Here is a 25,170-nt window from a genome sequence, read left to right as displayed (position 1 = left end):
AGAGAGAGAGAGAGAGAGAGAGAGAGAGAGAGAGAGAGAGAGAGAGACAGAGAGAGACAGAGAGAGAGACCACAGAGAGAGAGACAGAGAGACAGAGACAGAGACTGCACACACAAAGAGAAAGAGAGACAGAGAGACAGAGACCACAGAGAGAGAGAGACAGACAGACAGACAGACAGACAGACGCATCACACACACACACACACACACACACACACACACACACACACACACACACACACACAGTTCAAGGTCAGTCTCAGCTGAGTTTGAGGCCGACCTGGACCACATGAGGCCCTTCCTTGAAACAAGACAAAATAAAAACAAACAATGACAGCCTGCTTTGCAGAACTGGCTGTGCCAGCTGTTACAAACCACATCTGCACCACACAGAGTCCATCTACCTTTCTGATGAATGAAACTGACAGGAAGAGATTGTTGGTGTCTGTCACTGATGAGGCTTCCACTGTGGGTCTGGCTCATTGTGTCTCTACGATGACAACCATCCTTCCTGGGTGTGTGAATGCTTCTGTACTAAGTGCTCGCCCCTTATGAGTTCCTGTCAGATGTAGACAGCATCCTTCAGTCATCTTTAACTTTCATGCAGCCCAGTTATTATTATTGTCATCATTATTATTACTATTATTTCTCTCAGGGCTTGCTTGGTGATTGTTTGTTTATTTATTTTGTATCTTGTCAAGGAGTCTGAGATAGGTGTAGCGGCATATAGCTGTAATCTCGGATTTGGGGAAGTTGTGGGGCTGAGGCAGGAGGATGGTAAGTTTGATCAGCCTGGTCCACACAGTATGGAATTCTATCTCAAACAAACAAAACTATGAGTCATTTCCCACCTGGCAGGCCACATCCCCTCAGTGTCCTGGCCTGTGTTCTCTAAGCAGCAGGAACTGTGGGAACAAAGTGGATGCTTGTCCCTCCAGGTTGGCCCTGTGTTGACCCTGTGTCCTGGCTGGTGGATGCTCTCTCTGCATGTTTCCCAGGTTAAGGACTCTTCTCCATAGACTTTGGTCTCTGCAGCATCAATTTCCCAGAGAACATACTAACCATCGTCATCACTGCCAGTGACACTATGGCTGGAAATAGCAATGCTGACTAGGAGGGAAAGACATGCATTATGTGTGGGGCACAGCTGCCTTCCAAAGCAGGTCCCCTTCCAGGGAACTGGAAGAAACGTGAAGAGAAACTGAAAGTGGTCACATCAGCTCCCACCCCTCAGGTGTCTGGTCTAGAGGGAGTGAGCACACCTCAAGTTCATTTCCAGGCCTTCAGGTTTGTTCAAAGGTTCAGGGTGTGACCCATTTCATGGCTTTAGAAGCAGCCAAGCTCGGGAGTCAGACACAGTGGGGCAGAAAGCCAAGGGGGGTCTGTACACAGCACTCCTGTCCCCTGACCTGGAGTGTATGCGCCTTCCCTGAGGACACTCGGATAACAGAAGAACTGAAGGGCTCCCCAGCCTTTAGGGATGGTTTCATTTTGTTAAGGGGTTTCCTGTTGTAGCCCAGGCTGGCTATGAACTTGTATCCCCCTGCCTCAGCCTTCTAATTGCTGGAATTGTAGGTATGCTCCACCAAGTTAAGGAGGCTTTTGTTTTGAGACAGAATATAGCTATATAATCTAGACTGGTCTCCAAATTGGGATCCTCCTGCCTCCATCTCCTGAGGGCTAGGATTACAAATATTCAGGGCACCACTACATCAGGCTTTACAGACTGCTAAGTACCTACTGTGTGGTGTGTACAAGGGACATCTTTTCTTACTTAACCCTCCCATTATCACAGTAGGAGGGACTTATTCTCCCACTTTACAGAAGGAGCTATTGAGACTTAAAGCATCCACAGTGATGGAACACTGCTGAGTGATCGGGTAGGATAACCATCCTTTCTCCTGGTTGAGTGAACAGTGAAGCCATTTGATTTGAGGGCTGAGGCCTGTCAATGGCCTTCTTCATGCTCTCCCAGGCGGCTCTCCATCCTCCCCAGCATTCTCTTGCCCTGAGAACCCAGTGAGAGGCAGTCACACATGATACTTTCCAGACCTCCTCTCCCCCATGGCTTAGGTAGTGCTCAGAGCTCTGGCAGCCCCAGGGAGCCCCCATCTGGCTGCTGACGCTTGCTGTCTACTGGGATGTAGTTCCTGTAGCTCCAAGCAGGTGCAGAGAGCTGGAAAGACCTGCCATTCCAAGGCCTGGGAAGTGAAGTCCCCAGGAGGTGTGACTTTCCTCCTCAAATGAGGGAGGGTGTCACTGCAGAATGAGCCTTTGTAAGCCCAGGAATGAAGCTGCCTGTGGCCTTGGGGATGTGGTGCTCAGGCACAGTCTGGGTGTTGGAGGATGTGGTGGGGTGACTTAGAGCAAACACAGCCAAGTGCTTGGCCATTGCCACCCTTTGTGACACGTTAGTGTAAAGGGTCTAGAGTTGTGTGGACATGATCGTCTGAGGTGGCCCCTTAGCTTGAAGGACATAGAGACCATTTTCCTCCCCAAGTCTCACTCCTAGGAAACTTCTGGAGCCCAGCTAGCAAGGACTAAAGAGCTCAGATCTGATACCTTTAAACTCTGGTTGGTGTCACCGGATGAACGAGGCATCAGGTAATTCAGCAGCAACAGGTTCTCAGACTGGAAGGTGCCTGAGACACTCACACAGAACTCTCTTATGAAGTAGAAAGCAGGCTCAGAGAGGGCAAGTGAGGCTGCACAGCACAGCATAGCAAGCCACCCTGAGTCCACACTCCCAGTAATGCTCTCTGCCTATGTGGTTCCTGGCAGACCCTGTGGCAAAAGTCACCATCCCTGTGAGTGCTCAGCTTGAGGGGCTGTCATAAAAGAGGATGTTCCCCTGGATTCTGAAAAAAAAAATGTTAAGGGCACAGCCCTGTTGTTTAAAAACTGCATCCTCATTCATTTTAGAGTGTGCACTTCACAGAAACACCACAGATGTGCTGGCTCTCCCCTTGCCAGATCCCTGGGAGACATAGGACTCAAGAAACACTGTGCTTGGAGCCTATGGGGAACCAGAGATGTCCCAAGCCTAGTGTTTCCCAGGGAGCAGGCTGCCAGGCCTGGCAATAGCAAAGGCAGTCGTGGTAGGGAAAGTCACAGTGAATGTATTGAAAATATGACTTTCTTTTGTCATTGACCTGATGTTCCAGAGTCGGGGCTGGCTGAGACACTTGCTTTCCCTGCTGCTGTCCCTGGGTACCACTTCTATCCTTCCCTCAGATTTGCAGAGGCTGGGGAAGGGTTGAGGTTGAGATGGAGGGTTTCCGCTCATTTCAGCTCAGGGTTACTAAGTGACTTAGTCTCTGCGTGTGACAGCTGGTGAATCAGAATCTCCTGAGAGGCTCTGTCTAGATCAGATCTGACCATGGACAGCAAGTGAATGACAAGCCATCCCCTGCTCGCTCTGGGCTGACACGGCAGCTGAGGATGCTGTTAATTTTGCTGTTTACTGAAAGAAGTCCGGGGTGAGTGGAGGCTTTTTTGGTGTTTTAAAGCCAGATGGTATTTCCTGCCTTGATCAGCCTCGGAGCTTTGGTTCCCATGGCAACTCTGAAGTTCCACCTACTGCAACTTCCTCATTCTCTGAGCTTCTTCCTCTTCCACCATAGTGTCAGGGGCCCAGGAGAATAAAGCCATTAACTAGTTTGTGCTTTGCACTTCACAGCTGACACTGTGATCCAGCTCCAGCGTTTATGACCTCACTCCTCCCTGCAACCTTGCCACAGAGCATCTGCTGTCTCTCCGCTTCGCACAGGGAAACCCAGGCTCCAGAGACAGGTGATCTGCTCTGCTTGCCCTCACTGGTGTCAACAGGACTCCAACCAGGTCTCCCGTCTCTGGACCTAGAACGGGATGAGCACATCCTAGCACTCCCTCTGCTGTGCTTACAATTCCTAAGTGGCAAACTTCCTATGTAAGTTGGGTCCAAATCGAGGTGTGGCATCTCCACCAAGTTAACGTCTCTGAGCAGCATCCCTTTGCTGCAGAATGGTTATAATGGTATCCCTGGAAGGGTGGGGGAATTACAAATGGATACATATATAACCACCGTGCGTGCCTACTGGATTTGAAGGAGACCTAACATCACCCTAATTACCTTTTGACATTGGTCATGATGTTGTCATCTACAGATGTGCTGGCCACATTCATAAACATGTGATGCATGCAGCCTGCAGGCCACAGGGGGATGTCTGTCAGAGGTAACAGCAAGCATAAAGTGAGAGCTGTACACGATTTCTCATGATGCAATGGACACACACATCCCTGGGGACCTTACAGGGATTTCACTTCTTATGGATGTCCTGGGGAGTAGACCCTACTTCAAGTAGCAATTCTGCAGCTTATGAAGCGCTGTGCGAGTGTTCTGAACAGTTCATTGTGCAGAGAGGCATGGTCAAATCTGTAGAAAATGCTGGAAGCTGAAGGGCTGTCTAGGAGTGTGGGCAGGAGCCAGTGTGAAGTATTCCTCTAGGTATAAGATTGCCAGAAGGGCTCCCAAGGCTGCTGCCCAGGTTCCACACATCCTGAAACCTCGTGGGGCTTTGGCAGCAACTGTGTCCATCCTTGGGACACTCAGTAGAGGATAGAAAGATGTCAACAGGCCATATCCTGCATGACAAAACACACTCATTGATAATGATGTGGCCAAATCTTCCCAGCCAAAAATTACTTTTAAAAAAGTCATCCTTTCTCCGGAATGCCAAAGGACGAATTTAAGCTCACAGCAGAAGGGGGAGTGGAGCCAACAGCAGGCACCTGGTGTTGCTCTGCCTGGCAGTTTTCTTTGCTCTGTATTCTGTATGACTGTGGTTTGCAAACTGAATTATGTGCATTAAGTTAATTGCTATCCAATTAACAAATATTTTCCATTCTTTCTTGCAATCAATCTGGCTGGTACATCCCATAACCCAGCTCTTTTGCCTGTCCCCAGCTCCGTGTTGGTCAGCGTGATGCTGACAAGTGGCTGATGAATAGTTCATGTAGCCTGACCCCAACCTGACAGAGAAAAAAATGACCAGGAGTTCCAGTGTAGGAATGCTTTCCTTGTGAGGAGCCCTCAGACTGCCAGTAAAGCTCCACACCTGCCCCTTGAGCAGGACTGTCATTATTCTAGAGGATGACAAGCAAGGCAAGGACTTGGCTTGGCTCCCGGGGATTCCCAAGTGCCTCTGACGATGCTCTGGCCTCGGCAGATGAGCCTGCATCCCAGTTCCCATGATCCCTAAGGACACAGTAAAGTCAGCTTGCCCAGTAGCTTCATTCACAAAGCCTTACACCTCTGAGCTCTTACCACTGATTCTCCATGCTAACCCTCCTATTCTATGTGTTCCAGGAGGCAGGCTCTAATGTAGACTGGCTATGCTGTCTAGTTTTATGTCAACTTGACATAGATATTGTCATCTGAGGGGAAACTTCAATTAAGAAAACATCTCCAGAAGATTGGGCTGTAAGTGGACAAACCTATAAGGCATTTTCTTAACTAGTGATTGATGGTGAAGGGCCCTGCCCATTGTAGGTGGTGATAACCCTGTGCTGGTGGTCCCAGTTTTTATGAGAAAGTAGGCTAAGTAACCCACGAGCAAGCCAGGAAGCAGCACTTCTCCATGGCCTCTGCTTCAGCTCCTGCCTCCAGAGTCCTACCCTGTTTGAGTTCCTGCCCTGAATTCCTTCAATGATAGACTATAATCTACCCTCCAGCCTTTGGTTTGGAACCTGATCTGCCAATGGACACGTGTAGACAGGGAAACAAGACTAGGTGACAAGGGAGGTATATTGGGGACCGAAAGGCATGTGAGGGGCTATAGAATCCCCAGGCTGGGCCTCAATGGCTGAACAGATCTTTAAACGGCTAATCTTGCCTGTGACAGGTTCTGAGCCCTACATTCATCTGCTGATGAGCAGAGACAATTGCTCTACTGAATGAGCCACAAGTTAGCTGAGAACTGCAGAAACCAGAGGGTATGGAGCATGGTGATGCTACTTCAGGGAATATTCTCAATGCAGGAAGGGGGCTCACTAGCCCATTCTGAAGCATTTGCTGTACAGGGCTTTGGGGACTCTGGTTTGAGACTCTCAGTATACGTAAGCCCCTCTGAAAAGCAGCCCATGTATATGACAGAAAGTATCTCAAAGCAGGTACAGATCTTGTTTGTTTGTTTCTGGAGGCAGGGTTTCTTGGTGGTAAGCCTGGCTGTCCTGGAACTCACTCTGTAGACCAGGCTGGCCTTGAACACAGAAATCCACCTGCCTCTGCCTCCCAAGTGCTGGGATTAAAGGCATACACCATCACTGCCTGGCTAAGGTACAGATCTCTTAAGAGGACAGAGCCGAGATCAACAAGCCTGGCTGAAGGGTGGAAGGCCACTGGACAACAAGCCATGATATAGGCTCATCCCCTGTATCTGGTAACCAAACCCTAAAGCAAAACTTACCACTGTAACTGTCAACCGGGGTTTAAAGTGCAGCAGCAGTCACACTGTGGCACTGTCACAGCCTTTAGGGAACCCTCCCCAGCAGCTGTCACACCCTTTCCCACTCCAGCCTCACCACCACCACCACGCTTCCTATCTCTATGACCTGCCACTATGGAGACAGTGTGGTCTTCTGTCTGGCTTTTCCCTTAGTGAGGGCTTTAGGTTCATCATGGTCAAGGCATGTGTCCTATACCTGAGTAACATCCTTTCTATAGACAGACCACTTTCACACATGATGGACACCTGGTGTGACAGTTATTGTCAACTCAACCAGTGAGTTTCAGTGAGAGGCTGCCTAGATTGGGTTGGCCTGTGGGTATGTTTGGAAGGCATTTTCTTAATTGGGACAACTGATGTGGTTTATGACCCACTCAGAATATGAATGGCACCATCTCACAGTTTGGACAATGCAAAGGAGATCTGAGTGCACATCCCTGGCTCTCTACTTGACTATGGATGTGACTAAGTCCCTCAAGCTCCTGCCTCCATGCCTCTGCTGCCCCAGTGGACTGTAACGTGGAATTGTGAGCCAAATGAACTGTTTCTTCCTCCAGCAACAGAAAAAACTGTGGCACCAGGGGACCTCCACCTCTCACCTATTGTGATGGGAAGGTCTGGTTGGAACACAATTTCCAATTCTTTTAGAAATTCACTGAGGAATGTTACTGCTGGGATAGACATATATTGTGTTTATACTTTTGGTCTGGGCTTCATACCAGGTTCTTGAAAACCTAGAGGCAAGCACTCTACCCCTGAGCATCATCCCAGCCTGCCTGGCTGGACATTTTGTTTTACTTATTGAAGGCTTTCTTCTGCTTCCCACTTTTTCATGGGTATGGAGCAAATGAGACCTCGAAGGAGCCCTAGGGCAGTGATTTTTTTTTTTTTTAGACTTGGATTTCAGAAGATACTGATGCTATCATCACATCCTCTTCCCAAAGCAGAAAGACTTGTCAGGATCAAGGCCAATGGGTCAACTTTGTGCCAAGGTCACCTCTACCGACTACCGGCACTGGGAATCACCAGGCAATCCATCTCCGGCTAGTCTGGAGTCCTCTCCAGCTACCTCATCACACAGGCGTGCACGGCCTCCTGGTCTGTGTGGGAGATGCTCCCTCCCTGGCAGCACTGGCCCCTAGATGTTCTTCCTCATGAGCAGTCATTCTGTCCACAGGCTCCCAGGTCCCCCCACACCTAGACACCATGACTTTCTGCTTGCTTGAGCTCCAGGTGGCTGAGGCCCCAGGACCAGGGCTGAGGTAGTCTTTGCAAAAACAAGAACTGCCAAGCTCTTTATAGCACTTTACACCCCCTCCCCACTGTAAACAAACTCCAAAGAGGAAATGACAAAGTGTCATTTGTTTGTGTGCGGTTGCTGGCTGGGTTACTCATTGCTGACAGGCAGCCAGACATCAGGAAGACGACTCTGAGGTGAGACCTGCATTCAAACCAGTGTCCCTCCTTAGCTGGGTCTGACCTTCATAAAGCTGGTTACTATCGGTGTGTCACAGTCACCAAACTGACTGGAATAAAAGGTTCCGGCTGCCTCAAAGGCTTACTGTGGAGATGGGGTGAGGGAGTCCACAGAAGCACCCTGCAGCATGTTAGCTATACAAGAACCCTGGGCAGCAGGCTATGCCCTAAAGAGCACAAAGACAGGGGACACATTCCCCATTTTTAATAGATGTAGTCTGGCAAGCAAAAATCTTTCTATGAATCTAGTCCCTGTGTAGAAAGAATGCTGCAATTGATCTGAGAAAAACGAAAACCAACGGCAGGGCTGAAGCAAGATGGCTCTGTGGTCTCTGACGATTGGGGAGCCACCCCAGTGTGAACTGTGTGACAAGGTCACATTCTAGTCCTGCCATTGGGTATCCTGATGGAGATGACTGGGGCCCTGTCTGCTGGACTTAGAGGGAAGGCTTGCACAGGAAACAGGACCCTGCTCTGAGGTAAGGCAGCTCCACTCAGAGGCAGGGCTCTGGACTGCAGCTGGTGTGGTTTTGGCCACATGAAGGAAGCCCAGTGGAACGAGAGGAGCTGAAGACAAGTGAAGCGGGTGGGCTTGGTGCTCTCCTCATGTGGGTCTTCACCACAGCTCCCTCCTGCACCCTCACGTCACTTGTGTGCAGCTGTACTACAGTCATGGGTGTGTCAAGAGCAGTGGGGAGCCCGGCCAGTCCTCTGGAGGCTGCGTGTGAGCAGGAAACTCCCGAGGGTCTTGGCACCTCTCCTTAGCCGTCTGCGGAATCAGGGACCAACTTCGTTAGGGACAGCATCAAGCTTCCTCACATGTGAACAGGACCCGTTGGTGATTGCTTCAAATGAACAGCCACCCTCTGCAGGGGCTCATCTATGTGTAGCATCTTTTCTGGAACAGTTCCAGGCCTTGAGGGCAGCACGTACTTGCACGTACAGGTTAGGGTTTCTATCTGCAGCTGTGAGGCCTCCAGCATGGCCTATATGTTCTCAGGCTTCTGCGAGGCAGAAGCAGAAAGGAGGACTTCCCAGGCCCTTGCCCACTACATCAGCTCTGATGATTTGGCTAGCCGGCCTTCTTTCTGTCCACTTGCTGTGAGTCCCAGTGAAGAAATAACCCAGGAGCAGACACCGTGGAAAGGCAGGGATGCACTGCTCAACCCTCAATGCCTCAGGCCTCTGAGGCTGGCGGAGCCACCAAAGCTGCAGTTACCTCCTGCTAGACACTGTTTCTTCTGGCCTTACCCATCCGGCCATGGCTTGTGGTGGTGGTGTAGACAGAAGGAAGAGAAAGGGAGAAGGGGAGTAGACAGATTTAAACGCTGTAACCACCTTCAAGGGCCTGACCATCTACACAGCTCCAGGGTACAAGCAGCTTTCTGGCCGCCAACTGACTTTGGCATCACCTTGGGATAGCTGTCCTTTGGAAACCCCAAGAGGAAAAAGCAAGGCTCAGGAGGTGAAGCAGCATACATGCAATTACTTAGTGACCAGTGGCTAAGCCGGAGTCAACCCCACTCCACACACGGTATTCTAGTGTTTCCACTCCCCAGAGGAGGGAGGTCAGGCAGTGAGTGATGCTTCTTCCCCATGGACTTAACCCAGTCCAGATAGCATCGGCTGCCACTTCCCCCATCCTCTCTCCCAGAGCTGTGCTATGCCCACACCTGCCCCAAAGGACTGGCTTCTGCCCTCTGGGACCACCCACGTGGAACCTGAGGGTCACTGCTAACTGAGTCTTTGGTTTACCACACACGTTATATCATACATCCTGACTTGGCACCCACAGTCCGGCTTGTCAAGGGCCTCGGGAGCCTCTGTGCTCTCAGAGCCAAGTGGAGAGACTCAGTCTACACAAGAGTCCTCTACAGCACAAGTATCACCAGGGATGTTCTGGCGGAGGGGACAGTGAATGGTGCAATACACAATGTGGCAGTTTGGGGCAGCAGGTTGGGCCTGGCATCATGTGAAGGGGTACTGAGGCTCAGAGTGCTCACACTGAGGTCAGAGCATAGAGGCTCACGTACAGGGACTGTTGCCAGGAGCTCTGGTGTTGCTGGCACTGCTCTCAAAGGAAGAGTGGAAGTTGTGAATGGTTTCCTGTAGAATCTGCCTCTCACGCCCCTGTGGACAGAACAGAAGCACACACAGAAAGTCCTGTTAGATCTGAGGCCATTCATTCAACTGACTATGGTTGAGGCTCACTGCATTCTTAAAAAACTATGAGTGTTCTGAGGAAAACAACTACTTCACTGCCAGTCAAGTTCAGGACTGAGTCAGAAGCTCTCAGTACCCACAGAGGCAGCTGCTGGTGAAGGGAGACCTCAGGGTGCAAGAGTCTTGTCCCTGCATGATATACGACTGGGGCCCCCACCTGGCTGATGGGGTACCTCCTCGCTTGCCCAATATCAGGAACATAATGGGACCCCACAACAAAGCCCCAAGCCTTTCCCACCCATTCTGAAGTGGGAAAAGGTAAATGTGGCTATTTCTTCAGCCTTCAGAACAGCCTCACAGAATGCCCAAGGAGAGGCAGCAATAGACACACACAGGTTAAACGTGGATTAAAACCCAACAGCCTGGGTTCAAACGCCACCCGTCCCTTTTGCCTCTCTGCCTTTCTGGGCCTCAGTTTCCTCATCTGTAGATGGGAAAAATGTGTAGTAGCACAGCAGGTAGGACCCATCATGGGACACTGTGTGGGCAGCAGGCAGGTCCTGACTAGGAAACAGCACAGTCAGACTGTATGTTCTAAATTACGAATAGATATGGTCAAAACTTACAGCAAGTTAGAAGTGTATTATCAGTTGGGACTGTTGGTACGCCCCTTTCATTCCAGCACTCAGGAGGCAGAGGCAGGCAGATCCCTGAGTTCAAGGGCAGTCTGATCTACATAGCAAGTTCTAGGATAGCCAGGGTTAATTAGTAAGCCTGTCTAAAAAAGGTAATTATCTTTGATGCCATTGATCCAACCCACCATTACTCTCCCCCTAAGTCCCAGGACCCAAGTTCAGTCTATAGTGCCCACGTGGAGGATAAGACTGAGTCCTGCGAGTTGTTCTCTGACCTCCACATGTACTCTGTAATGTGAATAGTCTCTAATGTGAAAAGTCTCACACACACATGCACACGTGCACACACGTATGTTTACATGCATATACACTAGTGCTCAATGCTGACAAGGCTTCCAGGGAATGGGAACTCACACCCACAGCTAGCGGGACATCCATGGTACTTTCTGGAAAGAAGTTTCAGATGACACGCATGTACTGTGGCCTGGCTCTTTGAGTTGTAGACATCTATCCTGAGGACACTGGGGAGCCTTCATACAGAGCAGCGATCTGCTGCATCCACAAGTGGGTAGCCATGTACCAACAAGCAGGGATTTTAGAAAACAGTTTTAGCACACCTATGTAAATTTACGTCAGCAAGAACTCTGCAGGACACAGTAACACATGCCTGCCATCCTAGCATGCCGCAGGCTGAGGCAGGAGGACTCTGACTGAGTACAGCAAGGCTCCATGTAAAACACAAAAAACCCCAAGAGCATTCTCAGTGCCACGGATAACAGCAGAGATTCCATGCTAACCAAAGAAAATCAGATATAAAATTATGCATCCAAACTTATCTCAGTCATTTTTTTTCCCTAAGAGCCACTGGACACAAGACACTGCAGAGTAATTTGCCCCAAAGTGAACAGTGTTGGCCTCCAAGGGAGGGGAGCATGATGTTTTACAAAAAATCCTTAATCATCTTTATACTGTACAAACTTAGTTTTGTTTTTGTTTTTTAAAAAAAAAAATCACAAAAAGAAGCAAAGAGTTGGAACCCAGGAAGGGAGGGCTGTAACCAGCTTCTGCTGAGCCTTCTTGTAACACACAACCCACTGGGGATCCATGGACCTAGCAGCGAACTCAGGCTCACCCTCACTGTGGAGACCTGGCTGGCAGACAGAGGATCTGTAGCGCTTCACTAAATGGTGTCATTAGGCTGATAACACACATTTAACATGCGTTCTTTGCTCAAGGCTGGTTTGAACTTGTTAAGAAGGTAAGGATGGCCTTCAACTCCCAATTTTGCTTTTCCTGGACCAGGGTCCCTGTATCTCAGGTTGGCCTTAGACTTGTTATCTTGGTGAGGATAGCCTTGACCTCTTGATCCTCTGGCCTCCCCAGCCTGGGTGTTGGGACTACAGGCCTGCACCACCATAGGCACTGTCTTATGCAGTGCTGGGAGTCAAATGCAGGACTTCATGAACACTAGGTGAGCATTCTACCAACTGGACCACATCCTCAGCCTCACTTGAAAACAGAAAGATCTAGGGTACAATGCTGAAGCGTTGTAACAATGCTGAAGAGTAAGAGGACACGTAACAGAAAGAAATCCGTATTCCTCCCTGCAAAGCCCATTCCACTGCAGCTTTAAAAAGTGCTTCTTTAGGGAAGAGAAGATGGCTCAGCATTTAGAGTACGGGCTGCTTTCCCAGAGGACACTGCTTGAATTCCCAGTACCAGCATGTCGCTTAAAACCTTAACTCCAGTCTCAGGAATCTGATCCCCTCTTCTGGCCGCTTTGGGTACTGCATGCAAGTGATAAACACGCATACATGCTGGTCAAACACCCATATGCATAAAAATTAATTTAAAAAATAATAAAGTGCCCTTCTAGACCTACTCAGTTGATTCTATACCTCTTCCATCATGCTGTGGACCCAGGCAGCAAGAAGCATAGCCCTCTCCTTGGCATCTCAGAGATGCAGCCTGCAACATGTGTCCTCTTTACTGAGCTATGTATCAAAAAGAACAGCCTGATAATCAAAAGAAGTTCAAGCTCGGCCTCAGTGAGGAGCTGGACTCTCCAAACAGGGCCAGGCAGATTCTGCCCTGAGTAGCCAGGTCCAGCGTTGCAGGCTGGGAACTGAGAGCTGCATCCGGCCCGGGAGTTGTGCTCCAGCCACTCTGTCATGATAGCATGCAGAGCAGGGAGTGCAGCTGGGGGCTTTCATAACATTAAATGTCTCCCCATCACAGCTTCCTCTCAGACACTGTGGCACTGACCCTTACCAGTGGACTGTGCCTGGGCTGTGCCTGGGCTACAGGGCCTTCTTCCAGGACTGACTCAGGGTGATCACCTGGCATTGGGAAGGACACAAGGTGCTCTTGGCCCAGCATCTCAGGTACTCAGGGGCTTCTCCCAATGGATGTTTCAAGGAGAATCACCTAGCTGGCCCACCCTTTTGCTTGTGAAGAGCCATGCTCAGAACAGAACACAGAGCCTGTGCTAACCAGGGGGCAGGAGCCAGTCAACCTGGTACAGAACAGAAGGTCCTGTTCTGCAGTCCTGGGAAACGACCTTGGGGTATCTGTGGCTATTCCATTATCTACTCTGTTGAAGACAGTCCCCTCTACTGAGGACACCTTTCTATTTGTCGCCCTGGACCAAGGAGCCCACAACTTCACAGGGTAGAGGGTCACAGTGCCATTACCCACTGCCATCTCCCATGCCACCTCCTGTGGTGCCAGCTCCCTGCCTGTCCTTATCATCCACATTCAGAACGTTCTCTGGTTTTCTCTTCCTGAACTGATCTAAGCTGGCTTTCTTTAGCCATATGTCCACCCTTAAGGCTAGTAGGAAAGTAGAAACCCCAATCCACAGCCCCTAACACTCTGACACTTTTCAAGATCCTGCTCTCCCTCCCCTGGGTCATTCCATTGTTCCAGCCTTCGCCTGTGCCCTCTGGCTTCCCCATGCTGCTTTCCTGGCCTGGTCTATTTCTGTCTTCTGCTCCCTTACCCAGTGCCTCCCATCAGGTGTTCCCTCCCCCCCACTTCCTCAGGAAGGTTTCCACAGGCCCTGCCTATGGAGACTCCACTCTACATAGAGGACAGAGCATGTCATGCCTCCCCTCTCCCACGTGTGCATGTGGTTTAGTGATGCTCAGACCTATGGTGACACCGAGTCTAAGTTCCAATCCAGCCTCTGCCTCTTACTGGCAGTGTGACCTTGCACAGATCCTCCACCACTGTGCGTGGGGGCTGTGTGGTGTCTATGACACAGTGCTGGTCAGAGATGCTCAGCTCTCAGCCGTCACGTGACACCCAGGACAACACAGAGTCTTTGCCATGAAGAAGTCAATGTTTCGGAGCCTTCTGTGAGGGTTTGGAGGGCCAGCCAAGGGCTTCTGTTCTGGTCTGTAGCTGACACCCTTCTAACCGTGGAGACTGGTCGCCAGCCTGTGCCTCCCCAGTCTCACATCTGAGAGCAGAGCAGGAGCCTTGCTGGGCTGGAAGTCAAGGACGACCACCTGACTCTGGGCTGGGCTCCCCTGCCTACCCAATGCCCAGGTAAGACACTTTCAGAGACACTAGCAGGGTAGACCAGGACAACGCCAGCCTGCATGGTGTTCCCTCACTCACAAAGGGTCACCTAACAGAAGCAACAGCAGCCATTAGCCAAGACCTAGCGATACAAAGAGGAGGAGGGCAGAGGCCAGAAGCCCTGGGTTCAGCTCTTGCCTTAGATGCTGAACATGGAAGCCAGACAGGGTCAAGTCGAGGAGTCTCTACTCCCTTGCCAGGCAGCTGTGCCGATTCTGGCCTTATCAGGGCCAAGTAAGACATGTTTGCTGATTGACTTGCAGATGATAAAAGGCAGAATGAATACTTTTTTCCTTGGGCACTGTTCATCTGTTCAGCACTGCAGGGCACAATCCCCCAGGGCAAAGAAACCTGAAGCCTGGTCATGCTCCTGCCTCAACTCACATTGTGTAGCCAACCAGGGAAAAGCCAAACCATGAAAAAAAAGGAACAAGGAAAAGGCAGTCTATACTACCCTGACAGCAGGCTACTGCTGCACAAGTGAGAAGCTGCGCAGCAAGGATGGAGAAAAACTCTAGGTAAGAAACATCCCGGCTGCTGAGGTGCTCGACGGGAAAGGGGCAGGAGGGGCAGGGGTCTGAGCAGCCTGCCAGCAGCCAGGCAGTGTTTGCGTGCTGTGCGCCTTGGTGGGGGGAGCACTGCTGAGATTCACTTTTAAAGCTGATGAAATGTAACACCAGGCATCGATGTGGGACACGGGACAGATGATGGCCTTGTGGGTCAGGGCTCTGCCACACGGCAGCTCAGTCAACAACCCTACACCCTGTACTGAGGACAGGACAGGGAGACCCCAGAGAGGGAATGATCTGTCCTGAGACTCCTTCCACACTCAGTGCAACCCCAGGGCTCTCATCCCACAGTGTTGCCAGAGGCAATGCCCATCCCTAAGGGTTGAAACCACCCGAGGAAGTACGGAGGTAGACTGGAGAAGCCGCAACCTTGTGGAGAAAGGCACCTGCACAGGGAACAGGCTGCATGGGGAAGGCAGCAGGCTCTCAGTCACGAGGAGTGTGCGAGCAGGCCAATTCTGTTGCCAGCCGGAGGAGACTTAGAGGGACCATCATGGGGACTCTGGTGACGTTCAGCATGTGAACAACGCAGGGGGAAGCTGGAAAACTGTACCTTGCCCGCATTCAGCTCGGAGATGGCTGCCAGGATCTGCTGCCGGGAACCATCTGTCTTAATCCCCAACTCTTGCAGGTCACCGTCTGTGAGTGTGAGGAAGGCTTCCATGTCCACCTGGGGAGAGAGGGACTTGCCACTGTCTGTGGGACACCATCCCCTACTGCACATGGGCCACACAGAGGGGCCACTGAGGCTTCTATGAGAACCAGCTATGACTCACTACTTCCGAGTCTGGCTGGACACTTCAAGACTAATGGTTCATAGCCTAGCCCTGTGCTTCCCAACAGAGGCACTATGGGAATAGATGGAAGTCTTGGGGACAGGGATCTGAAGGACTCAATGTTCTGCCACTAGGAAGGGAATTCCCACGTGACTATATGTAGCAATACAGAGTGCATGGGACTGCTCACCACATGCCCCCTACAGGATGAGAGGCACACACTGCAGAAAGACAGACAAGCAGAGACAGGAGAGGAGAGAAGGGCCATGGAGAGCCAAGGCAGAGATGTGTGCAACTGTAGCCCTTGTCCTTGCAGGTGACATGCTGCCAGCTCTGATGGCCTGCCTACATGTCAAGAAGAAATGTCCCTGCTTTAGGAGAGAGGCTAACAGGCTTCCCATCTCAGGAAGTTGGGGCTGGGAGACTGTCAAAGTGGCCCAGGTGAAGACACTCTAACATCCTGCATGTGGACAGTATCAGTGTGAAACCCACCAGGGCAGGAACAGGCTCCCACACCCAACAAATCCAGTCCTATCCACCCGGCCCCGCACACACAGGCGGTGGTGATGGCGTAGGGCTTCAGAGCCACACTAGACTTTGGGGATAAGGGCACACAGCTCACGAAATAGAAGCGAGGTACACTCTGAGACATGTTCTGTGGACACCTCAACGAAGAGCAGACAGCAGCCAGGAATCAGGAAACGGCTCTTGGAAACAAGGAAAGCTCTGTGGAAGTTTCAAAGGCCAAAGAGACAGACAGGACAGGACAGGAAGAAAATCAAGGAGGAAGGCTGTGCAGACATCTGTCTCTACATCTTCCCCTGCATCTCCAGCTTGGAGTGGATGATGAGTGACAGCAGCTTTTATGTGCCAAGCTGTCACTAGAGAATCCTAAGCCAGTGATCACAGCCCAGGACTGGTGGCCTGCAGGGCATTTTATTTGGTTAATACAGTGAATTTTTAAATGTTATTGATATATAACCCACCTGCTCTATAATTCACCATATACAGCTGTGTTTAAAGTATGTAATTAAATTAGTATACTTGGTGTCAGAACTTTCCTTCTGGAGGCAAGGTCTCAAGTATCCCAGTATGACTTTGAACTTCCTTCCAGCCTCCTGAGTGCCGGGTTGTGTGTACAGCCATATTTGTTTTGACCAGTGTTAGAAATTGAACCTAGGACTTGGGGCATTGCTTGGAAATTGTCTGTCACCAGAACTACCGCCTACCCTCCACCCCTAGCCCCAGCCTAGTTTTAGAACATTTTCATCCCCTACAAGGAACAGCAATCCTCAGCGGCCTGAGTGCTAAGATGACAGGCATGAGCCACCATGCCCAGCTGAACTTTGATTTTTGAGTAGTACAGAACATTAACTCAGATGACCAATGACACTGTTCCTAGCTATCTCTCAGATTTACATATGGCTTGTGTACAACCCATGCAACAAAACTGTTTGCAATACAGGGAAGTGCTCACAGCTACAGACTTCATAGCAAGGGAGAACCCTCAGGCCCTGTGCCACTGGGAGGGACTCAGATGCAGGTGGACAGGTGGACAGAGGGCTGTTACATGTGAAAGCCCTTGCTTTAATGGATGGCACTATGGAACAACATTCTTACCTCTTGTTCCTCGAAGATGGGCTGGTATTTCTCAAGCGATAACTTCTTAAGGATTCCAGTCAGCTCATCTTCGTAAGAAAGAGATGGGATTTTTAAAAAATGCATTTTGGCTTTGGTAAAACATAGAAAGAGCGGGTGGGTGGGTCCTACACTTCTCTAAGATGTGGTTATGTAGTAAAATTCTCCCAAGAGACCCCGAGCCAGAAAGATATGTTGGCTGACCCCCAATGGCTGAGGCTACGTGTGCTCAGCCAGACCCTTCCCCTAGGGCAAGCCCTCAGCTATCCAGAAAGCCCAGATCAGTCTGAAGAGGCCTGGACTGATGGTCCTGGGGTGGCAGGAAGTAGATTCTGGAAGTTCCAGCTACTGGGAATAAAACCCTCCTGTGCAAGAGCGTACACGCAATGCCATGGCTAAGGCCGGAAGTCCTCAGTTGGTCTGAGAATGACACAGAACAGGCAGGCACTGCAGACAAGGCTCAAATGCATGTAGCCCATGGCCTCCTCAGTGCAGCCAGAAGGAGCCAGATGAGGGTACGGAGGTGGGCGTCCAAACATTAGGACAAGGAGAGGACATGAAGCAATGTCTGGGACTAGAAGAAATGCCAGGTCATGCTCAACAGGGACACACCAGACTAGACACCAAACAGAGGACACACAGGTTGACAGCCAAAGCAGAAAGGGTGGAACGAGATGCTGATCAACAGAGGGTGACTAGGGTATCCCTGAGACATCTGACAGTAAACGAAGGAATAACCTCTGCAGATATCTAAGGGCCAGGCATGAGGCAGCATTCGGGGAGCGTGAGCAGCAGGTGCAAAGGTCCTGAGGTGGTGAAGTAAGTTCTAAGAAGATAGTGGAGACTGGGTTTCTTCCTACACTCCCTCAGCAGTGAGTACTGGTGTGGCTACTGCACGCTGAGAATTCATGAGTAGGCAGGACCCTGTGACCTGGACCCCTGGGGTATTTGTCAAGACTCACTGAGAAAGAACATAGTTAGTGCTCCTTCTGCTGGCTGGCAAAGTCAGCACAAAGATGAAAGACGCCCAAAGCTGTTGGCTAGTAGAAAAGCCCTACCAAGATCTGCAGAAAATGTTTCTGAAGGCCCTGGATCCACACACACCTGAAGCTTGATCCAAACATCCATCTTATGAGCCAATTAATTTCTTTTTTAAGCTGGTTTGAATACAACCCCCTTTACCAGAACTGTAAGGAGGCTGACCTGTGCAGTGCACAGGGAGAGGGAGCAAGTGGGTTGGGATAGGCCTTCCACAGGTGTCTGCCAATCAGCAGAACAGCCTACACTCAAATCTCACTTGAGTGTGCTTACGTCCAGGGAAGGGATGTGTGCCATTGGCTGGTACCATGAGGCTCTATGCTGCCAGGTCACCGTGGTGGAGGAACAGGCAGGGATTTGGGACCCCTGGGGACTCACCCTCATCGGTGATGGTGCCACTGCTGGAGCCCCCACTGCTCTTAGACTGCCGGTGAGATGAGGAGGAGGACACCGAGGACTCTGCAGTGTGGCCCTTGGGAGACGGGGAGGGCGTGAGGGTGGGGGAGGTGCTTTTAGAGGTAGCAGAAGCTCCAGAGGGAGGGCGTTTGCTGGGGTCCAGTTTCTGCATAGGGCATAAAACAAAAACTGAAGTCATCAGCCGGTGCGGGAGGGGCTGAGGATGGGTGCTGTATCTTGGGACACATCGATGCCTAGTCAGCTGCACATCTAGCCGGGACTGTGATGCTGTGTCAGAGATTCAGACGCAAAGCAGCACGGACGGATGGATGGCCAGGAAGCCTGGGCTTGGGTGCCATTCTGTTGCTGCCACGAGGTGTAAGGTTCACACTTAAACAATACTGAGCCTCCCATGTCTCCACAGAATTGAGCTTCTTGGATTTACCAGTGTTCCAGTTTTCAACCTACAGATTCTACACGTTTTACTAAATTTAAACACATTTCATTTTCATATAATCTTATGTAAATGGTATTTATGAAATGTCAAATTAAAAATTCTAATTGTTGGGGCTGGAGAGATAGCTCGGTGGTTAAGAGCACTTGTTGCTCTTGCAGAGGACCCAGGTTCAGTTCCCAGCACCCACATGGCAGCTCAGAACCATCACTAACCCCAGTGTCCCAGTATCTTTTCTGACTTCTGGGCGCCTGTAAACACACATGGTATAGATACACAGTTGGACACAAAATGCTCATATACACACAATAAAGCTAACTTTAAAAAACCTCTAATTCTTTGCTGCTGGTATAAAGAGATTCAGCTGACCTCATACACTGACCGCGTATTATTCTCTGAGTGACAGCTTACCCCGTGGCCTATTTTGACCTTGCTAAACTAGTTTATTACCCACGAGCATCTGCAGATTCCTTATGGTTTTCTTACGGTTTTCCTTATGGACAGGCATGCTGTCTAAGGGCAGAGCTAGGTTTCTTCCCTTTGTGCCACTGACTTAGTCTCTAGCACAGGCTGTAAGCTGTAAGCACCTTCTGTATAACAGCATCCTGCTTCTCCATCAGGGGAGCGCGTGGTCTTTACCAGCAACCATGATCCTGCTATACTTATTTTATACCTGATTCAGGAAATTCCCTCTATAGCTGCTTTGTGTTTTAGCTTCTGTGCACCACACACATGCTAGGTTTCCTCGAAAGCCAGAAGAGGGCATCAGATCCCCTGGGTCTGCAGTTACAGATGTTGTCAGTCACCACGTGGGTGCTGAGAATCAAACCTGGGTCCTCTGGGAGGACCACCGAGTCATCTCTCCAGCTCCTGGATTCTGAATGTTATTTGCTTTTTCTTCATTTCTTCTTTCATTTGTTATATGGTGTGCCATAGTCACTGATTTTCTAATGCTGAATCTAACTTGCATAATGAACCCATCGGTTGGAAGAGGTTTAATTTACATCCGTCACTGGACTTGACTGTGTGGAAGATTCCATACTTAATGAGGACTACCAGTGCTACATTCTTTCTTGCAGTATCATAAAAGTCCACCTTGCTCCCAATTTTAGAGGATAGAGAAACCATATAGCAAAATAAAGGGTCATTAAGATACAATAATCACCAAGCACGGTGCTGCACATCTTTAATTTTAGTACTGGGGAGGCAGAGGCAGAAGGATCTCTGTGAGTTTGAGGCCAGCCCGGTCTATATAGTGAGCTCCTGCCTCAAAACAAACAAACAAAACCCTGTGACAGTCCCAAACATGTGTGTAACTTTAAGTGAGGAGGAAAGTGACAAACCTGGAAAGAGAAGTTACCTGGCCCTCTTACAGTTACAGATGTTACCACCTCTAAGTGACTGGTAGAGTTGGCGAATCAAGATGGACCACACCACCCGCCAACCATACCAGAGTGACATTCCCAGAGCCTCACTCCAAAGGCAGCAAGAGAACACATGCTTTTCTTAAGTGACGATGGGATGCTCACACTCAAGGGCATAAAACAGACCTTGACACACTTACAGGAGGGAAACAGAACTTCTACAGCAGAGGCAAGTCTCAGTAATAGGACGTTTCCTGGAAAAACCTCAAATGACTGAAAAAATTAAAACAAAAACAACTAGCCATGGGTCAGGAAAGCAGCTCAGATTCGGCTGCTGATCAAAGGTTCACAGCTGAGCCCATTTGAGCCCCAGCTTTGGGGTGGAGAGGGGAGCTGAACTCTCCTACAGAGATGCGGAGGTGGCTCCTCGCTTCCACTCACCCTTTCTGCCTTCCCAATGGTTCAGGCTTCCACGACCGGTGAACAAGTCAGAAGCCACCCCATGCACACCTCACCATAGCAGTGAGCTTCCTGCTTTAAAACAAAGGACAAAAGCCAGATCTAGGAGACTCCAGTTTTGAAGGCTAATTTCTATTCTTCCTAAGGGATCCGATGAAAAGCACTTCATATCTTACTGCTAGAGCACACAACAGAGAGCCCTTCAGTGTCCTCTGAGTGAGGCAGTGGGGCCGCAGGAAGGCATGGAGAGTTATCGTACACCAAGCATCAGGAGACCTTGGAACTGGATCATTCTCCACCGACTGTCTCTGGGACATATCTTTCGGCAGCTAACTTCTTTTCATCAGGATATACTTGTATGTTGTTACAGTTGACACGTGCAGCCCAGTGTGGTAACAGTTCACAGCTTACATGCCTGTTTCCAACGTCAGCGACAGGACGCTAAATGATACTTAACACAGTTAATGAAGCCATCAGAATAGAAGAGGACATTTTAGACAACAGAGGAGCAAGCTATTCCAAAAGCCCTCAGCTAGTAGACTTGTTTTAAGGAGGAGCTGTGAGTGGCCAAGCAGAAACCGTGAAAAGAGAAATGCACCAATTACATAACTTTTTACATCTTACAAAGAAAATGCATCAAGATACCGGAGGAGTCTATAGCTGAACTCTAAAATAAACTTAATTATACAGGTCCTTCACATAAATAATCCTGAACATAACAGAAATAAACTCATGCGTTGGGGAGAAACTTCTGGAACTAAATTATAAAAGGAACTTAAATTATGAGGTTTCTCTGTGCAAGAGAGTTGGGGTAAGAAAGTGGTGGAGCCACAGTAGCTGGGCAGAAACAGACGGTTTCTCACACATCTGCTAAGACGCAAACCTAGAGACCTAGGACTGAGGAGAGGAATAGCTCAGCCAGCTCTGGTTTAATCCAGCAGGCTGCCCATCCCCGGGGTTAGCCCTCTGCTCTCAATAGAGAACAGTACAGACACACGCAAGCGTGCACCAGAGCCCCTTCAGCAACCTCCCCACCCCTGACCCAGAGAAGAGGTGGGTGAACACGGGCCTACAGGGTCAGAGTCAGACCTCTGCAGGAAGTTAGGAGAGGCCATGGCTGCAATGCCAGTGAAGCACTCCCCCACCCTTGACACCCCAACTCTACATGTGTGTCACAGGAAAACATTCTACGGATGTCACAGGCATCCAGAGAACAAGCACCTTGCTGCTGGAAGTGCCACTGGAAGAACCACTACCACTGCCCAGGAGGGAGGCTGGGAGATCAGGCGGGCTGGAACCAGTCGCTGGCCCCATGGGACTGGACTGCTGGCGGGGCTTCTGCTCACACAAGCCAGCTGCTTTTTTCCGCTGAGCAGCGATCTGGGACAGGACACTGTCTACACTGCCACCTGGGGAGACAAGAGACAGGAGTGAGCACTGTGGCAAGTCCTTCCTGCCTCGTGGTAGACTGTGAGGTGTCTCAAGAAGGCTTGTAAGAATTCTACACAAGGGCCCAAAGGGGCTGAGGGAGGGCTGAGTGCCGGGCGGGCAAGAGCTGGCTTTTCTTCACTCCCTCAGGGCCAGCACATGTAAATCCCTAATGCCTCAGAACTCTGTGAGCACTGAGCGATAAACTTCTAACTGCACCCTAACTGCCATGTTTCCTCTCAGCTTCTCTGTGTATACTGTAACCTGCAGAGGGGTCGGGACGGACACATGGAGACATATACACGAGCAGGCAGACACACACGGACACATATATACATGGATGAGCAGACACACATGGACACACATGGACACACACACACAAGCATGCATTTAGTTCCTGGGGCTGTTCCCAGGAAGCCACTGGCAATGGTATTCAGGGAGCAAAACAGTCAGAAACTGCCTGGAGGTGAGCCTGCCAGCACTTCACCCGGAACCGGAAGACGGGATGTACCGACTAGTTGGATGCGGTGGTGCAGATTAAGTACTGGGGAGGATTGAGGCATGAGAACTGCAAGTTCAAGGCCTGCCTGAGCAACTTTGTGATAGCCAATCTCAATAAAAAGTGCAAAGTAAGGAGGGCTATGACTCCACGCTATCGAGCTCATGAGTGACAAACCTCACTAACTGTTGTTGGAGGTGGGGTTTTGTTTTACATTTTTTGTTTTGTTTTGTTTTTTGTTTTCAAGATAGGGTTCCTCTGTGTAATCCTGACTGTCCTAGCACTCTGTAAATCAGGCTGTCCTCAAACTCAGAGATCAGCCTGCCCCTGCCCCTGCCCCTGCCTCTGCCTCCCAAGTGCTGGGATAAAGGCATGCACCACCATCACCCCACTACACTTATGTGCTTTAAAAGGCAAATAGCTGACTCAGCCGTGGAGCCCAGCTACAGAGATCACTGAGCAAGCCTAAAAATATCACCTGAGGGGCAGCAAGAGACTCACTGGCAATCCAAATGACCTGAGGGGAATCCCTGGGACCCACAGTAGGAAGGTGAGAACTGACTCCTACAAATTGTCCTCTGACCTCCAGCTTGCTGGGTAAGTCTGGGCACATCTCTTTCCTGAGGCTTAGCCTTCAATACATCTGTGCATCATGAAAACCCTTTGCATCTTTCTCCATTTCTTATAACATTTTATAAGAAAAGCATTATGGATTTGACCTCTTCCTTCTCCACACAGCTTCATCTCGGGAAAATGAGTAAAGGCAACCCTGAATTGACAGCTCATTAAAAACATCCCCAGCGGCACCACGAAGTGGATGGCGTGCAGCCGTTTCTGGTGTTTCATGTGGATGGAGCAGGAGATGGGAGGCACACCGGCCAGGGACATCCCATTTCCCGGTGGCCTGTGACTGCTCACCTGAGCGGCTATGCAGCTCTCCACCCAGCCGACTCATGCTGCCAACGCCACTGGCACCCCCTGAAGAATGAGGCGAGTGGTTGAAGCTCCCAGAGCTGGCAGGGGATGTAGGGCTTCTGGAGATGCTGGGGAATTTGACTGGCCTGCCAGCAGCCTGTGAGGACAAGGTGAACCAGACAGTTAGGATAGGGCCCTTCTTCCTGACCACCCAGCACAGTGGCACAGTGGCCCATCTCACTGAGCCCAGGGTCCCATGGCAAAGAGATTAATCCTATCTGCTAACAACCCACTAACTCAGGCTGGGCCACAGAGCACCATCCCAACACTGGCTGCTTGACTTCAGTCTTGTAAGTCAGAGTGCCCTCCAGGAAGTGCTAAGGAAGCCCCTCACTGAAAGCTGGGGGAATCCACAATGTATCCAAGGCAAGGCATACCTGGGGTCTAGCCTCTGTCATGCCATCTCTGCTGCTCAGCCTGAAACATGTCCTGTGATTCCAGTCTAGCTCAGTTCTACCAGGTGCCAGTGTTCGTTCCCACCAGGAGAACCTGCTCCACACTGTGCCAAAACTCTCTGGGCTCCTGGGCAGTCGCTCTGTGCCCCCAGGCCCTTCACTAACTATCTTTCTCACTCTTTATTGTGATGCCTTGTCCTTTGGTCTCAAAGGCATGTATCTTTGCCAAGATAGCCTAGGCTTGGTTCCCTGTCATGCTACCGTCCCTATCCCAGAAACCTGGACATCCATTTAGCCAGACCACAGACTGTGCATGCAAGCTCGCTCTAACCTCTGACTCTGTTGATCCTCAGAGACCTGCCTCTCTATGCACTGTCCTCAGTCCTGGCCTGAGCATACTGGATGCACTCAAAGGAACAAAGGTCACAATGAGCTGGATGGTGGCCTCAGAAGGCAAGTTAGTGTCCTCATCTCTAGAACCTGTGAATACTGACAAGTGCCACCGTCTCAGAAATACTTATCAATGCTGTGCCTGTGCTAAGAACTTAAGGGTGCAGAAACATGTGGCTGGAAAGATGGCTCAGAGGTTAGAAGCATTTGCTGCTCTTTCAGGGGACCCTGGTTTGACTCCCAACACCCACATGGCTGCTCACAACGGCCTGCAATTCTGGTTCCAGAGGATCTGATGTTCTCTTCTGGCCTCTGCAAACATTGCACACATGTGCAGGTAAAACACTCATAAACATATAGTAAAAATAAAATCCTTTAAGAGAAGGCAGGCAGGCAGGAAGGAAGGAAGGAAGGAAGGAAGGAAGGAAGGAAGGAAGGAAGGAAG

The 25,170-nt window shown here is 50.2% G+C and overlaps 1 protein-coding gene across 3 annotated transcripts in view; it reads right to left on the bottom strand.

Annotated features, from left to right (window-relative positions):
- Positions 1-8,131: 8,131 nt before the first annotated feature.
- The window catches only part of Anks6 (ankyrin repeat and sterile alpha motif domain containing 6), a 40,070-nt gene continuing 23,031 nt past the window's right edge, over positions 8,132-25,170 (bottom strand). For 2 of the 3 annotated variants that reach the window (XM_028770251.1, XM_028770252.1), the window contains 7 exons: positions 23,884-24,037; positions 22,260-22,447; positions 18,744-18,927; positions 17,310-17,377; positions 15,467-15,583; positions 9,995-10,091; positions 8,132-9,226 (listed from right to left, as the gene is read on the bottom strand). In XM_028770251.1, coding sequence (XP_028626084.1) covers positions 9,177-9,226; positions 9,995-10,091; positions 15,467-15,583; positions 17,310-17,377; positions 18,744-18,927; positions 22,260-22,447; positions 23,884-24,037 — 858 coding nt within the window. In that variant the 3' untranslated portion in view covers positions 8,132-9,176. Of the gene's footprint in view, positions 9,227-9,964; positions 10,092-15,466; positions 15,584-16,240; positions 16,416-17,309; positions 17,378-18,743; positions 18,928-22,259; positions 22,448-23,883; positions 24,038-25,170 lie in introns of all 3 variants that reach the window. The other variant, XR_003711785.1, reaches the window with a different exon arrangement.

Source organism: Grammomys surdaster, unplaced genomic scaffold (genome assembly GCF_004785775.1).
Source record: "Grammomys surdaster isolate TR1022 unplaced genomic scaffold, NIH_TR_1.0 199, whole genome shotgun sequence".
NCBI lineage: Eukaryota > Metazoa > Chordata > Mammalia > Rodentia > Muridae > Grammomys > Grammomys surdaster.
This window is presented reverse-complemented; position numbering and strand designations above follow the sequence as displayed.